Source organism: Spermophilus citellus (genome assembly GCF_964194105.1).
Source record: "Spermophilus citellus genome assembly, chromosome: 3".
Taxonomy (NCBI): Eukaryota; Metazoa; Chordata; class Mammalia; order Rodentia; family Sciuridae; genus Spermophilus; species Spermophilus citellus.
The window spans coordinates 187,244,927-187,263,606 of record NC_138184.1 but is presented as its reverse complement, the minus strand read 5'-3'; the positions used below and the strand labels follow the sequence as shown (position 1 = coordinate 187,263,606).

Sequence of the window (18,680 nt, the reverse complement as noted above, 5' to 3'; positions counted from 1 at the left end):
CAGTAAACTCCACTAGCATCCTTGGTTGACTCTTGAAATACACATTAACAGTGCAGACCACACAGAGAATGACTAGGTGGCTGCTGAATGGCCGAGGGAACTGAGCAAAGATTTTGGCTGTTACAAGCTGCAGAGAGAGTGTAAAATTATGAATCTAATCAGGGTAACTGCTTACTCGAACAAAATACAAATCTTTCAGAAGATAACAGAATCCAGAATCTGTATTATGTCATTCTTAATGTCTGAAAAATGATAAAAAGAAACATCAGATATGCAAAGATATTAAGAAAAAGCCCCAGTGGTCTAGTCTAGAGAAAAGCAGTCAATAGAAGCCAGGCCCAAAGTGATTTATATTTGAATTAGCAGATAAAAACTTAGAGCAGCCATTTTCAAAGAAAATACAGTCATATCATAAAGTTGAAGATTAAGAATTATTATTAGAAATAAAATATGAATGTAAGAAAAATCCAAAAGGGAAAGAGAAGTGTATTTGAAACTAATCATATGACCATGAGACAATAAGATGTTTCCCTCCAGACTTAAAATTCCAAGAAAGAAAGAAAGAAGGAAGGAAGAAAATGGTCAAAATGAGTGATGAAGAGGAAATATAAAACCACCAAATGGAAAAATATAGAACTAAAACATAAAATATCTAAAATGAAATAACTCAATAAATGGGTTTAGCAGATTTGAGAGAACAGAATAAAAAGGAAAATAATTTAAAAATACTGCAAAAGAAAGTATCTAATTTAAAGAACACAGGGGAAAAATGATCGAAAAAAAAATGAATAGCACCTCAGTGATCTCTAGGGCAATATAAAGTGATCTAAATTCTAAGTAATTACAGTTTCCAAAAAAGAATATAGGATGGGAAAAGAAATATCTTAGAAGAAAAATGGCCCCCAAGTTCACACATTTTGTGAAAAGGCAAACTATTAAATCCAGGAAGCTCACCAATCCCAAAGCATGATAAATATCAAGAAAAGGATACATAGGTACAGCACAGTAAAACTGCTACAAATAAAGATAAAAATAATCTTAAAAGCAGTCTGAGAAATAAAAAGAACTTATAAATATAAAAAGAAAAATACTCTAAAACACTTCCAGAAGTAAAGAAAGTAATGGGCAAATCTTAACAATTTTTCTCTTATGAATAAAAAGCTTACGTTGAAATAATTCCTAAGTCTATACAGAGCTGAATAACTCTATAAAAGTCACCTGGCCATTGATTTTATGGATCAGAATACATGAAAACTATAGAAGATGCAGTCTTTTTAAATGCACTTGCTGAGTTCTTAAAACTACCTGTAAATTTCAAAAGGTAAACATCTTACAGAATATGTTTTCTGGCCACAGCAGAATTAGAAATAAAGCACGATCTATCAAGAAAACTGAAGATTGAAAAGTAAAACAACTTGTTTCTAAATAGTACAAGGTATAAGAGGAAATCACAAAGGAGACTGGAATATATTGCAAGCTACATGAAAATAAACATACAATATACCAAATTTTGGAGGATGCAGTGAAAACAGCACCTACAGGCAGCTGGACATGCTTACATGAAAAGAGTTACCTCAAATCCATCAGCCAAGTTTCACTTTAAGAAGCTAGGAAAAGATGATCAAATTAAATCCAAAATAATTAGAAAAAAATTTAAAAAGAAATCAATAAAATAGAAGAGAGATGATATAAAAATAACAGTCAAAAGCTGTTTCTCATCAAGGAGTCTATAATGTTTTTTTTTCTTTTCTTGAATTTCTTTTTAATTTTTTTTAAATTTTTTTTATTGGTTGTTCACAACATTACAAAGCTCTTGACATATCATATTTCATACATTAGATTGAAGTGGGTTATGAACCCCCAATTTTACCCCAAATGCAGATTGCAGAATCATGTCGGTTACACATCCACAATTTTACATAATGCCCTATTAGTAATTGTTGTATTCTGCTACCTTTCCTATCCCCTACTATCCCCCCTCCCCTCCCCTCCCATCTTCTCTCTCTACCCCATCTACTGTAATTCATTTCTCTCCTTGTTTATTTTCCCATTCCCCTCACAACCTCTTATTCTATAATGTTTTTAAACAGCTTAAAAAACACATCAAGAAACAGAAAAAACACAAGTTACAAATAACAGCAATCAGAGAGGATATCATAGCAGAATGAACAAATATTAAAAGGATAATAACATGTAACTTTGAGCCAGTAAATTCAACAAATCTAAAACACATCAAATTTCTCTGAAACACAACTTTCAGAATTAGTATATAATGACAGAAAATTGAAATTGTCTTTGTTTTTTAAAGAAATGGAAATTACTACTATAAACTTTTCCCCAAAGAAAATTCCTAGCTTATAAGGCTTTACTAGTGAAGTCTACCAAATATTAAAGAGAAATGGAGCCAAACTTGTACATAGTCCTTCAAAAAAAAGGGGAAGAAATATTTTCAATTAATTTTATAAACCAAAAGTATTTTTCATACAAAACCCCAAAATTTATATTCTTAATTAACATAAAAAATACCTTCCTGAACACAAACTCAAACCCCTTAGCAAAACAAGCAAACCAAACCCAGAAACATGTAAGAAGGGTAATGAAATGCTAACTCTGTAAGATTTACTTCAGGAATACAAGTTGTGTTAACTTTTAAAAATCAATCTATGCAATTCATCATATTGAAAGAATTAACAGGAAAAAAAACATGATTATGTCAAAAGATGCAGATATACCATTTAAAAAAATCCAAACCCCATCCATCCATGATAAAAACCTTTCTACAAATAATAGAATGAAATGTCAAGGATATAATGGTTTTCTATTAAAAAGCATAACTAACATTATATTTAATGAAGAAATGCCAAATATTTTCTCCCCAAGAAAGAAGAAAATGAGGCCAGCACTCACTACTTCTGACATTGTACTGGAGGCTCTAGTTGTTGTGATGACGGGGGTCACGCAGCCAAAGGTAGGCAGTAGGATGGCAAGTATTTGGAAGGGAAGAAGTAAAATGTGTTCTATTTACATGTATCATGATTATTCACCTAGCAAATCATGTATAATGTGTGAAATAACTGCTAGAATTAATAATTTAGAAGACAATAGGATACAATGTTAATATACACAAATCAGTAGAATACCTGTGTACTGATGACAAACATCTGGAAGAGCTTTTTTTTTTTTATTTTTAATTTGATGAACAATAGCTTCAAAAAATAAAATACATAGAAATAAAACTAATAAGACTTGTAAGACCATTACATTGGAAAATAAGAAAACAGATTGCTAAGAGAAGTTAAAAACTAAGCAAATGGAGAAATTTATACTATATTTGAGGGGTGAAAGATTGAATTTTTTTATCATGTCAATTCTCACAAAATTAGTGTAAAGTTTAAATAAAATTTCAATTTCTGCGTATTTTTTGAGAAATCAGCAAATTAATTTTATTTTTTAATGAAAGTACAAAGGACCTAGAATTGTCAAAACAACATTGAAAGAAAAAAAAAGGTTAGAAGACCCCTGCACTTAAGAATTCACTTTAAAACTACAGTCCTCATTTCCCTGAGTTCTAGTACAGGCAAAACTAACCTATGATGAAAAATTAGTCTTTAGAGATTGCCTGAGTTGGGGGCAGAGAGTAAGTAGGTAAGTCCTTTAGGAAATTTCTTTTTTTTTTTTTCTTCCCTCCCTCACATTCTTTCTCTCATGGTACTGGGAATTGAATTCAGGAACATTCTAACACAGAGTTACATCCCCAATCCCCAGCTCTTTTCACTTTTTATTCTGAGAAGTTCTTCAACTTATTCTGCTAAATTGCTAAAGCTGGTCTCATACTTGAGATCCTCATGTCTCATGAATCACTGGGATTACAGGTGTACACTACTGTGCCCAGCTTCTCCAGGAAACTTTTTGTGGTGAAGGAAAGATTCTATGTCTTATTATGAGGATTGCTTTCAAAACTCATCAATGTGTACTCTTAAGACATATGTACATTTTTTCCTTAAAAATTAGTAAACAAAACTCAGGAGGATGAGACAGGAAGATCATAAGTTCAAGACCAGCCTCAGCAATGTAATGAGGCTTTCAGTAACTTAGTGAGACCCTTTTAAAAATTATTTAAAAAATAATAAAAAGGGCTGGGGATGTGACTCATTGAATAACCAAAGCAACCCTTAATGAGAAAAGTGAAGCCGGAGGCAGTTCAATACTATGTCTCAAATTATATACTAGAGAGCTACAGCAGTAAGAACAGCATGGTATTCACACCAAAGGCATGAAGACCAATGGAATACAATGGAAGACACAGAGACAAGTCCAGATAAATACTTTTATCTCATAGTTGACAAAAGGGCCAAAAACATACATTGAAGAAAAGAGAGCCTTTTAAACAAATGGTGCTAGAAAAACTGGAAATCAATCAGTTACAGAATGAAATTTAACCCCTATGTTTTACTCTGTGCAAAACTCAAAATTGTATTAAAGACCTAGGAATTAGACCAGAAACCCTGAACTGTCTAGAAGAAAATGTAGGCTCAACACTCTAATATGTTGGCTCAGGAACTGACTTCCTTAACAAGTCTCTTAAAGCACATGAAGGAAAATTGATAATCAATAAATGAGATGGCATCAAAATAAAAAGCTTCTTAATAGCAAAGGAAACAATCAAGAGCATAGAGATAAAGCCTACAGAATGGGAGAAAATCCTTGCCAACTACTCCTCAGACAGGGCATCAGTATCTAGGATATAGAGACAACTCAGAAAAACTTAACACCAAAATAACAAATAACCCAATCAATAAATGGGCTAAGGAACTGAACAAACACTTCACAGAAGAAGAAATATGAATGGTCAACAAATATATAAAAAAGTTCAATATCTCTAGAAATTAAGAGAAATGCAAATTAAAACTATACTGAGATTTCATTTCACTCCAGTCAGAATGGCAATTATCAAGAATACAAGTAACAATAAATGTTGGTGAGGATGTGGGATTGTTGGTGGGATTGTAAATTGGTGCAAACACTCTGGAAAGCAGTATAGAGATTCCCCAAAACCTAGAAATGGAATCGTTATTTGATCCATTTATCCCACACCTCAGTATATATCCAAAGGATTTCAAATCAGCAATTAAAGAAGAATGACTTTATGACTTTTGCCAGTAAATGGAAGGATCTGGAGACTATCAATGCTAAGTGAAATAAGTTAATCCTAAGAAACCAAAGGTTGATTGTTTTCTCTGATATATGGAAGCTAACCCACAAAAATGTAGGAGGTGATGAGATTGTAAAAACAGAAATAGAAATTCAGTGGAGTAGACAAAGGGAGGGGAGATAGGAAAAGACAAGACAATGGAATGAATCTGACATAACTTTCCTATGTATGTACATGAATATACCAGAGTGAATCTCACCATTGTACATCCACACAAAATTAATTTAAAAAAATAACAATGGGTAAATGGCAGAAAGACCAGTAGAGCAGAGGGCAGGGGTCAGGAGACAGGAAGGAGAGGTACTGGGGTCTGAGTTAGAACAAGATATATTCCATGCTATGTAATTATGTCAAAATGGATTCTAGTGTCATGTATAACTAAAAAGGACCAAAAAAAAGTGTAAAAAAGAAAAAGAATGTAGTGCTACTGGGAGAAATAGCTAACTCCTTGGGTTGCGTTAGGGAAAATATGAGTTTGGAATATTCTGATGTAAGAAATTTAAAAAGTACTTAAAAGAATGATGAGAAAATATCAAAAGGAGACAATGGCTAATCTGGGATTATTTTGATTAACAAAATAGTGATAGCAGATGGTTTTCTAACTCACTGAACAAGAATTCATGACTCTAAACCTAGGTAGATAATAAACAAGTGACTGGTGGAGGAGGACAGTAGAATGTGAATAATAAATGTGGAAGAAATGGTGGGGTTGAAAATCACCAATGATTTCTAAAACTAGTGGGTGAATAAATATATAATAAGAGGATATCTGCAGAATCTCAAGGTATTTCCCTTTAAGTTACTTGTTAATTGCAAAACAAACAATAACTAAGCAATGGGAAAAGCTGGCAGACAACACCTTAACCAGATGATCAATGTTATCACCAGATGATTTAGTTTAGGAAACACCAAAATCATATGCTTTTGAACTCTCATGATACAAGATAAAGAATTCAACATCACTTCCATGGTATTTCCACCCAAAATGCACTAACTTGATCTAATCACTAGGAAGCACTGGATAAACTGCTATTGAGGTTTTACAAAATACACAGCCTGTGCTCTCCAGACATATAAAAATAAAAAGTAAAAAAAAAAATGGGTGAGAAACTGTTGCAGCTTAAAGGAGATTAAAGAGAAATGACATCTAAATGTAGTGCATGACTTTGAATTAGAAAAATTAAATGAAGGTCATTACTAAAACAATGAATGAGAAATTAATGTGGCTATATTACATAAAATACTGGTATCAGTGATAATTATCCTGATTTTGTAAAGTGAATGGTGATTAGACAAGAGATTATTCCTCATTTGGGATAAACACTACATCTCTAATTTACTCTGCCCAACATTTCAGAAAAAAAGCATGTGTTTGTGTTTGTGTAGAGGAAGGAAAGGGAGAATAATAAAGTAAATGGGGCAAAATATAAATAACAGATTCTAGATAAAAATATGACATTATACTATTGCAACTTGTTCTATAAACTCCAAATTATATCAGAAAAAAATTGAAATAAACAAGGTGCATATTGGAAGAAAGACATCACATAAGAAATAGAAATGGTGACCCTTTAAATATAAGGAAGAATCTCTCTTAAGTCTCAAAGATAAAAACTAAGGAGGATCAAGAAGAATGACTTTGTTATACATTAAGAAAGTTTTGACTCATCAAAAAATGACAAGTCTAAAACCTACTGAGACACTACTATGAGAAGGGGAGAAAATCAGTTGATGCAGGGGATTTACAAGTTTAAAGCATTCCCATGGAAAAGCAGGCACAGATTGCTATAGCGGGGAAAAGATAGCCAATAAAAATTTCCAAAAAATAGGTACCAAATGGCACTGAAAACAGAAAGACATTTCATTAAAAATGTAATAAGTGGTGCTGGGAATGTGGTAAAGTGCTTGCCTAGCATGTAGGAAGTCCTTGGTCCGATTCCCAGCACCACACCAAAAAAAAAAAGGTAAATATTGATGCCATGTTTTTAAAAAATTTAATATGGTGAATTAATATTGAAATTATTCTTCTTTGTCATTGCTCAAAAGCCTAGTCCTAATTTTATTAAACTGTACGAGCTCACAGAGTTTCTCAAACACTCTCTCTCTCTCTCTATATATATATATATATATAGATAGATAGACAGATAGATATATTCTGCTAATAATTAAACTGAAAGATCTTAACTCATTGGTTTATATTTCCTCATGTTTACTCTCCATAATATGTGGGGAAATGGCTCATTTTCAGCAAAATCCTTTCTGTAGCCTCCAGTTTTGATGTTTTGATCTTTACTGATATATTTTGACCCTCTCTCACTTAGCCTTAATATTATAGGATCTTTGTGAGACAAGAACTAGATCAATCTTCCACATGTAAAGGTATTATAGCTGGTTCTTTTATTTATATCACATGAGCAAGTTTTTGTTTTTCTCCTCTAAACTTTTGCATTTTATTGGGGTCAACAGCACTATTGGGAGAGGTATGTTAAAATCTGTATCCTTCCATCAAAAATGCTCTGAAGAAATAGCAAGATTAAAAAAAAACTATTAAGAATTTTAATTTTTTCTAGCATTTAGTACACTAAATACGAAGTGCCCAAGTCTGGGAAGCAAATCTCCAAGTGGCTGCCCAACTTTGAGAGGTTGTGTAGCACAGGGGTTATGTATGTGAACTCGGGAGGCTGCTGGCTATGTTCAAATCATTAGGGAGTTGTTTAAATCATCTATGGCCTCATTTTGCTTATGTCTAAAATGAGGGCATAATAACAGCTACTACATAATATCCTAAGGATCTTATGGGTTAATTTGATGGAAAACAGCATATGCTAAACAGAGTCCTGTTGGCACATTATATATATAAGTGTGTCCCGTAAACTCACTAGATTTGACATAATCTCAAAATGTCCCCACTAAGAGTCCTTAATTCTGTCCTATATTAACTTTTCTGATCATCAATAAATTAGCCTCATTTTAATATCTTTACTAACAAATTTATAAAAATTGTTCAGTTCACCACATTTATTAGTGGTAAATGTGCACTTGTTTAAATTGGAATGATCTGAATATTGGTTATGCTCATACCCTTTATTGCAAGCAGTGTTTTAAGTAATGTTTGAAGAAAAAAATCCATTCAATTGCCTATTACGTACTAGGAACCACATTATACACTCCTAAGAATGTAAAACTCCATGATCTCCATTTATTTGATTCTCTGACTCTCTGAAAATTCTAAAGAGATAATCTAAATTAAAAAGGAGCCAAAGTAACCAAAAAGCTCTAATTATAATAAAAGGACCACAGTATATGTAAGCCACTGAAATCCAGTTTTCTTTGTTATAACACTGCTGTCCAGTTTATATCATCTACTCAGTAGCTTTCAAGTAGGGGCTAAAGGGAATTTTGCAGAGTATTATCACCAAACATTCCTGCAAAGAGCAGTGGACTGCGTGGAAGAGCTGAGAGGAGCTAACACAGTTTGTTGGGTGGTGAGAAAGTAGGCGGTGGCTCCCAGAATAGCACAAGACTGGGAGCCATGAATGAAGGGGACATACTTTCACAGAATGAAAGGGAAAACTACGTAGGTGAGAGCAGGGCAGCAATATAAAGGCAGTTAGCTCTAATTCAAAGTGGAAAACAGAAAGGAAAGTAATTACGGTCATTTATAAAATGAAAAAGCACAGCGCATGTTTGTCGCAACAAAAAATTCTCCTATAACTACATTCCTTATTGCTTCCTCGGATCTCTCATTACTTATGGCATCCTTGTCTTCCTCTTCCCCTGGTCACCCCTACTTACCTTTTCAATCTGGTAAACAAATAAATCACAATAAAATGTATTAAAATATATTTTCCATTCCTCTTCCTATCAAGGTCTCTAACACCAGTCAGCAATCTGGGCTCCTCAATTCTCATATTCCCCTTCCTCCTAACCTAGTGCATCAAGAGAAGAAAGATAAGCCCTGGGAGCAGGGGGTTTGCCTGCTCTTTACATGGATCAGGCAAAATGCTCTGTCCTCAAAATCCAGCTCACAGCCACAGACCTGAGTCTGCAGCTCTCCTTTAGTAATTGTTCTGCAATGCTACTGAGAAATCAGAATGCATTTTGAAGTTTAACAATGAATTATACAAAAGTGAGCTGTAGTAATCATTCAGGTACAGAAGAAAATACAGAAATGAGCTAAAATAAGCATTCACATACAAAAATGTGCTAAATATTTTTTCCTAAAAATGTCATTATAGATGATTCTCTACCATGTTATTATGGGATTAAATTCTAGAAAGTAATTTAAAACTAAATATATTCATATGTGTGATAAAGGGAACCATTACATAGTGAAAGAGAAAGCACTGGATACAGATGGCAGAATGAAGTGGTTATTTATAACAAGAAGAAAAAGTCACATGAAATAAAATGAACAAAACAATTTGTTCTTTTATGGCCCACTTGTCATTTCTCCCATTGTGTAACTCTGGAATATGTTCCTGATAGAATTCTCCACATAATAATTATTCCCTACAGAATATAAATATGTTCAATGGTTACTTTTCTGGCCTTCCATGCAGCTAGGGAGCCTGTGGCCTAAGGTTGGCAAGTCATATATTGCCTTGGGCTTCCAATAGAAAATAAATGACGCAAAGACACAGGACTGTAGAGGCACACTCCGGATTCTACGCAGTGATGATGAGAGGCTGTCTGGCATCATCAGGGAAGAGGGACAAGCTGCAGCCTCCAGCTCTCATCAGCAGAAGCACCAACTGCTGGAAACTAGCTTTGGAAGAAACATCTGCCTGTGATACTGGATGGTAAGAGCTGATCCCCTAGTGGTCCAACCATGATGAACCATGCTATAAAACAGCTGATATTTCTGTAAGCCAGTCAACAAATATCTATGGGCTTTGGCTTCACTTGCTTAAAACTAAGAATCCTATCAGAGGCAACTACTGTCATGCAACTGGCCTAATTATACAGAGCTGTGACCTGGAAAAAGCTATATCTAACACACAGTACTATCATTAGCTGTTTCACTGGTGAAAAGATCTGCTCTTCCTCTGAATTCCCTAATTATTATTGTGACTTCTTATTTTTAAAGGCTTTGCTCAAATTTCCTATTTCAGGACTAGAAATAATGCTTTCTAAGTATGAATAAAATGCGGAAATATATGGATGTCCTCCCTAGTCTTCAAATACATTAGAATAGAAGCCCTATTAGAGGGTGATGCACAAGATGAAAAATAGAAACCCAGAAACCCACATATCATTCCACCCTGGGTTCCTGGCTCAAAACATGGAGTAGATTACCAGAGGCAAAGTTCCCCATGACGATTACTCATTAGCTTATTCAAAGTGGTTTAACAGGCTCAGCCCATTTGCCAAATTGACTCTTGCCCAAATTTCTCTGGCACACAAATTACCAAACAGTTAACCCTCCTATTAGTAGTCTCAGCAGGAACTTATGCATGAATGAGCACAGGGCTTCTTCTCTAGCCTTGAGAGGCCAACCAGAGCAGCACTGAGGCCAAATGTCTTAGTATTACCAAAAAAGATATGCCGTGTTAGATAATAAATACTTGAATTACAGATAATGGGCTTTGCTTTCCCAGCCTTTCGCTCTGGCTATGATTTAAAGAACTGAACTCATTTAAAATAATTGGTTTTTTTTTCCTTATTGCTTTTAGGTTTCTAAAGCTGCAATTTACTCTATATACCAGGGTACTGAAGACATTTGGCTAATATATATATATATATATATATATATATATATATATATATAGAGAGAGAGAGAGAGAGAGAGAGAGAGAGAGAGAGAGTCAGGATTAAAGGTGACAGATAATTTTGTTGTTTAAAAAAAGAAAGATAACTTTGGGGTTTATGCTTTTATCAGGTGATGAGATATTTTCTTGAAAGATACAGGGTAAGAGTATAAACTGCAACTCTTCTGAAACACTGTAATCTACTGGAATAGGGTATTATTTAAGGATAAAAAAACAGCATTCCCTGTCAAAAACAACCCTTCACTGAGACTATACAGCCAATGAATCTGGCCATAAAGGACTCCTGTATCCCGGATATACATGGGAGGCAGATGCACTGGCTCATCTTATATTAGCCTCTCAGGGTTCACAGGACAGGAACAATTTCCTTTCACTCCCAGCCAGGTTGGAAATGACCCAGTCATTCAGAAACAAACAGGATGTAAGTTGATTTAGAAAAAAAAAAATAGCCAGATAATAAAATCTTTGACTCAACTAGAAATGGGTTCTTTATTTTCTCCTAAAAGAGAGAGGATAAATAAAAGCAGGACTGAAGTAAAATTGAGGCAAGTATGCATTATTTATATATTAAATGAAAAGAAAATATCCTCCTGATTTTTGATAATACAGCACAAATTGCAGTAGAAATAATTTATTATTACATAGCTCATTTGACATGTTAAGAACATAATTAAAATGTAACCCATCCAAGAAATATAAATGAATTTCAGTGACATCAGCTGAAATAAACTGGCTTCTGCTTGTGCGGTTTGTGGGGAGTTTTTAAACCCTCCAGAGACCTTGGTGGTTGTCTGCAGGGCTTGGTGGAGGGTTTGCTAAGTGTGGTTGACTGCAGGGCTTGGTGGAGGGTTTGCAAAGTCCAGAGTACAACTGTGTGTATTCAACACCTACACCAGAATGTTGGCATTCATATGTTAACTAAAGACCTAATTACGAGGAAAAGACACATGCATGTTCAATGATATTATCATAAATATTGACAGCATACTGCATTCAGGTTGTGTGTACATCAGGTTTAAATATGAGATATGAAGAATTCTCTGAAAAGGATAAACATTTTAATTTGTACTTTAATAATGATTGGGGAAAACATTAATTTTAATTTAATCATACCAGGCAGCATTAGCTTCTCTGACCTCCTCTCTTATTTAATAAAATCAACAGTATTGGCAGCACGTTAGAAGGATAAAATTGAAACTTAAATTCCCTTATGATAAATCGCAATATGTTGTTTTCTTAAAATCAGGCTTAGTATTCTTTGAAGCATGTACTCCAGTGCAAGGAATGTGAAAGGGGAAGGAGGTGGGTTCAAATGGACATGTATGAGCAGGAGGTCTGCAGCTGCCAGTCATTGCATCCCAGAGGTGAATTTGACACTCACCAGTACTTTACAACACATTGTGACACTGGATAAGCCATGCAAACTTTCATTCTTTTCTATTTGATGTTTCATTTCCCAAAGAAATAACAAAACTAAAATAATAAAATTATTTCTGATTGCAAACAAATATTTTAGACAGGTGCTGGATAAAATAACTTGCGGATGCTCCCATATGATCAGAGAGTACTGGTTGCACTGCTGGATTGAGCCACCATGCAGCTAAGCAAGTCTTACTGCTCTGGGAAAATAAAGGCTCTCCAGCTCCATCACAAAAAAAAAAAAAAAAAAAAACAAAAACAAAAACAAAAAAAGTTCAAAAATACATCTTTTAAAGAAAGTTTCAAAGTAACCATCATGGGAAACATAATTTCTTTGTCAAACTTCCCTTATGATTTACTATTACTTTCCATGGCATTTTTAAAGGATTTTTAAAATTGCTTTATTTTTTAAAATATTTATTTAGTTGTCAACAGGCTTTATTTATTTATATGCTGTGCTGAGAATTGAACCCAGTGCCTCACACATGCTAGGCAAGCATTCTATCACTGAACCACAACCCCAGCCTTCTGTTGTATTTTAAGTACTTTAAGTTGCATTTTAAAAGGGACACCAGAAACTGTAGCATTTTGCATATCAAAGTACTTATCCCAATTCCTCCTGAAAATACAATATTTAGCAACAAGCATCTACCTCAGTGATAAGTTTCTTCATTTACCCTGCATCATGGGGAAATGACCATAAAACATCAGTAATGAGAGCCTCATTACCTTCTTTTGTCTGCTCTCAGCAGCAGCCAGCTGTGTGGACATTCTTTCTTGCATTTTTCTGCAGTGGGCCATGACTGCTTCAAGGATGGAGAGGGGATTGGTACAAACTGGTTTCTTCTCTTTGTCACCAGCACCTGCTTCATAGTCTCTCTGGAGTGCCAAGAATGGGTCGTTTAGATTAAATCTCCCATACCGTTCCTGGATAAACACCTCCTTCCTGCGAGCCTAGAATGAAAATAGAAGAATGTATTGAAGAAAGAAATACAAATATACAGAAAGATATTCAGAAGAAGGTTTTGTGATTACCTTTCCAAATGGTGTTCACAATTGCTCTGAGTAATGGCTCATGAGGTCAGGTGGTGAGCAAAAGGCCAATGTGACCCCAATTTTGACCAGCCTGGCATGCCATTCAGCTCATTTAAAATTTTTCTTTCTGCTATACCTGCAATATTTTAATGCCCCCCGACCAAAGCTCATATGTTGAGGGCTATTCCCAGCCTGTGGTGTTACCAGGAGTGGTAGAACCTTTAGGAAGTGGGTATAGTGTAAGGAAGTTAGGTCAAGGGATCATGTCCTTGTAGGACCCTGGACCCTCCTTTTCCTCTCACTTTGCTTCCCATACACCAGATGGTCCTGGACTGAAAACTCTGAAACTATGAACCAAATAAACCTTTCCACCTTTTAAGTTGATTACCTCAGATATTCTGCTCCAGTGATGGAAAGCTAAACACTTTCCCTTAAGAACAGTCTTCGAGCTAGGCACAGTGGCACACGCCTCTAATCCCAGTGGTTTGGAGGCTGAGACAGGAGGATCACAAGTTCCAGGCCAGCCTCAGCAACTTAATGAGGCCCCAATCAACTTAATGAGACCCTATCTCAAAATAAAAAAAATATAAAGTGCTGCATATGTATCTTAGTAAAGTGCTTCTGGTTTACAATCCAAGTATCCCCCTGAAAATAATAGTCTTTTATATTACAAATGATCCAAACATAGTTTTTCACATGATGCCCCTTCAGGGATCCAAATTCTACTTATAGTCTTTTCCAATTTAAAATAAAATTAGTGGTCATTACACACTATGTAAATGTATCAAATCACTATATTGTGGCCAGGCCCAGTGGTGCACTCCTGTAAACCCAGCAACTCAGAGGCTGGGGCAGGAGGATGGCGAGTTCAAAGCCAGTCTCAGTAAAAGCAAGGTGCTAAGCAACTCAGTGAAACCCTGTCTCTAAATAAAATACAAAACAGGGCTGGGGTGTGGCTCAATGGTCAAGTGCCCCTGAATTCAGTAAGTGCCCCCCAAAAATAGTAACATTGTACCCCTCAAATCTGTAAAATTAACATTTAAAAAAATAAGAAAAAAGTAAAATAAAAAACATTGAAAAAATAACTTTTAGCAAAACTTCAAAAATAAACAAAATTATCTCTATGATATAATTTATAGTTCAAATAATAATCAGGTAAGTCACAACAAATAAATCCCCTATAAGGAATTTTCTAGCCTGAATGACATTATGAAAATATCTGCTAGAAAAATATCTAAATTTTTTTATGTAAAAAAATCAAATCACAGGATTCATATTTTGTAAAGTTTGACCAACTATAAAAGACTTCAGCAGATTTTTTTAAAATGCAATTATCTCCTTGTGGTTGAATATCATTAAAATATAGTTCACAGAATCCCAGGAAAGAACATAACCCCACTTTACTCTAAACGTCAGTTCAAGGGTAATAAAGTTAATTTCACACCAATGAATCACACTAAATGCAATTTTCTATAATTAGTCTACAACAATCTGCATAAAATGGAATACTAGCAGAAGAAATATATTGAAAGCCATCAACATTTTTCCTAATTGAGGTCATTTTGGAATAGTTACTAGGAAAAAAAAAGATATTCTACGCTACTGCCATTGAAAAACTAAGTTAAAATAAATCAAGCTTAATTCTGTCAAATGTTAAACATGTTATCTAAAAAAATATTATATATGGTTCCTCACCTTAAAGGTGACTGCATTAAACAATTATTACATTTTTAGAACACTGTCAACAAGCCACCAACTAGATGAACCCAAGTGCTAGGACAAATGGGAAAAAAAAAATCTAACATTTCTTTTCCTAACCAAATAATATTAAGAAATAAAATGCACAAAAAGTGCGGTTTCGCTGTTAAATTTAAGCTACCTTTCAGAAAATTATCTTAAATTTAAAAGATAACAACATTTATGAATTAAAAGCATTTGGTGCTTCTAAGTTCTTCAAATTCAATTATGTAATCAATACCTATATTGAATAAGTATCACTTGAGAGATGCAATTTCAAAAGCAATTCCATTTTATACTTCACTTTCCCTTAACATGCATTCAATGTAATTCTCCCCACACTCCTGGAGAAAAACTTGGACAGCCCCATGGTATTTCTAAGCAATTCCATTTAATGAAAGTGCTATAGTAGTCACTTTAAGTCACAGAACAGTCCCATTCTAGTTATTTGAAAATCTGTGGCTGTCTCTCTTCCTCAGCTAGCATCTACTGAAGGCCAACACCCCCCACCTGGCAAAGGAGTACATATGACAACCTCTCTCCTTTAGCAAAGCCTCTTCTCCTCTTTCTAAGCTGGCTTCATCTTTTCTGTTGACAGGTGCTGTAGGAGGATGAAGAAAGAGGTGAGGGAAGTAGGAAAGTTCTACATGCCTTTTATTAGTTGGTCTGCTATCTTTGTCAATTGAGTGTGGTAAATATTTAAGGTCTATTCTTTTCCCATGGTGTCCTTGTTGATTTCCTTCAAGGACTTCTCCCTCACCACTGCTGAGGCTCTTTCATCCTGTTTTCCCTATGTAGGTCACAAATTTAGTACTGGCTACCTAATCTTCAGGACCCAGAGCAAAATGCAAACCTGGAGGCCCCACACTCCCTAAAACATAAAATTTCAAGATGACAATAGCCCAGTGTTTAATCACATGGGCTTTGCAATGCCACAGGCTACAAGTCCCTGAAGCCAGCCCTGCAAATGCTCTTCATGAAGCATCTGAGATAAAACTTTTGTTGGCTGAAGTCCTGTGTTCTCTCCTGACTGCCCTGTGTAACAGGACCTGAATCATTCTCATTCCCAGTCTTTGATGCTCCTGGCCCAAACTGGTCTATAAGAAACACTCAGAGCTCGGATTATCCAAAAGAAAAGCTGGTCTCCTCAAGATGACTATGGCATCTACCCCTCCTCACTTCCACAGAATGGCTGCTTGTTCAGCTCCACTTTCACTTATCCCCAGGAGACTGCAGGAGAAACATACCAAGTCTTTAGTTTCCTTGAAGCCCTTTTTTACTTGAGATGATGGGAGACCTAACTGGATGAGGCAAGACTCATGGCACAATTCTCTACAGGGAAATGTTCTTTGATAAAAACCTTCCTTTTTGGTCTCAACAGCTAGATTCTTTTATGTGCCCTTTCAGTGGAGGTAAAAGGTTTAAAAGCCAAAAGTATATTTTAAGTATTATTTCTGAGATTTTGAAACTTGGTTTTCGCTTCAGTGTTTTTTATATTTATCAGGATGGGCTCCTTAATGAAATTACACTTGAATGACCCATTTTTATTACTTTGTGTCTACTCACTCATCCAACATATTAAAGCACTAACTCAAGCCATTCCATAAAACGTAGGTTATTCTTAGAGCAAACTTTTCCTTTTTTGTTTTTTGAACTGGGTATTGAACACAGGGTTGCTTAACCACTGAGCCCCATCCCCAGTCCTTTATAAAATATACTTTATTTAGAGATCAGGTCTCACTGAATTGCTTAGGGCCTCACCAAGTTGCCGAGTCTGGCTTTGAACTCATGATCCTCTTGCCTCAGCCTCCTGAGCTGCTGGGATTATAGGCATGTGGCACCATGCCTGGCCAGAGTGAACTATTGATGGACAAGTTAACATTAACCTTGGCAAAATCTAAAAGGTAAATACTTTAATCATGAACTTATTTCCAGCTTTTCCAAATAGATTTCATGGTCTGGAAATATGTAATATCATTTTTTTCACTAATATGAAGTAGTTTTGTGTGCGTTTCTCGTGTTTCATTTTGTTTTAGAATTATAAGCTTTAACTATTCATAATAGCCAAGACATAGAATCAGATGAGGTGTCACTGACAATGAATGAATTAAGAAAATGTGGTGTGTATCTGTCTGTCTGTCTGTCTGTCTGTCTGTCTCTCTCTCTCTCTCTCTCTCTCTCTCTCTCACACACACACACACACACACACACACACACACACAACAGAATATTGGAATTCTGCCATTTGTGGCAACATGAATAAAACTAGAAGAACTTATGTTAAGTGAAGAAAGCCAGGCACAAAAAGATAAAGCATGTTCCTACTCATGTGTGGAAGCTAAACATGCTGATCTAATAGAAACAGAATAGTGATCACTAGAAACTAAGAAAGGTGAGGAAGAAGGTGTAGACAGGGAGGTTGGATAACAAATACCAAAATACATTAAATCAGAGGAATGAGCTCTAGTGTTTTAAGATTGACCATAGTTCAGGATTTATTGTATGTCTCAAAATAATCAGAAGAGAGGAGTTCAAAGGTTTCTAACCCCAAGAAATGATGAGTTTTAGAGGAGTTGATTCAATCATTGCATTGTATATCTGTATCAAATTATCATGCTGTCCCCCATAAATATATACAATGACTATGAGTCAAAAAAGTTTTTTTTAATTACTAGCTTTAACTGACAGTCACAGTGTGGCATTTATTACATGTGGGAAAATTTTTTTTCCTGCTGAAAATGTTGTATAATTATATGTATACAGGATCATAAACACAGAAATACCAATTAGTTTGCTTCTCAAATATAGACTGACAGTTAACCTTTACAGTGAAGTACAAGATATGTATGTTAGATTCCCTTAAGGGAAGAAATGGTGGCTCTGTATTTTCTGGGCATTTTTTTTTTCTGTATTTTCTGCCAACTCGCTACATGGTTATGTTCCTGATGTCTTTAGTGTTCAAAATGAGAGAAACGAAGCATGCCTCATTTGTTTCCTAAGGCACCTTGAGTTTAGACAACAAATCTGATTTTATTTTTATTTTTTTTTCAGTTCCCAAAAGTATAGAAACCCCAGGTAAAATGAACAAAGACAACACATACTTCACTAAAATTAAAATGTCCCCTGAACTTGTGGAGATGGTTTTCAGAGTTGTTAAGCAGTGAGTTTTTATATGACTATATACTAATTTGTTTATATATGTTATGTATACATATGTATATGTCATATTTTGATATCCCTATCTTATAAGCAGGGTTTCTAGAATTAAGTGCTCTTAAGACTTACAATGCTCTACAATATTCTAGCATCAGACTTATAAAGAAGAAAATAGTTGCTCATCTTGATTCTAGAGTTAAATGTCACAGATTAAATGAGAACATGTCATAAAGAAAAGATGTTATATCAATTCTTAGTGCATTATTCAGATGGAATACAGCAAATTATCCACTAAACAACAATAACATTGAAAAAATACCTTTATACATTTGGCATTAGCATGACATATA

At 34.8% G+C, this 18,680-nt stretch overlaps 1 protein-coding gene across 1 annotated transcript in view; it reads right to left on the bottom strand.

The window, feature by feature from the left end:
• CTTNBP2 (cortactin binding protein 2) overlaps positions 1 to 18,680 on the bottom strand; it is a 150,600-nt gene that overhangs the window by 84,230 nt on the left and 47,690 nt on the right. The window contains 1 exon segment of the mRNA XM_081283104.1: positions 13,132 to 13,356. Coding sequence (XP_081139230.1) covers positions 13,132 to 13,356 — 225 coding nt within the window.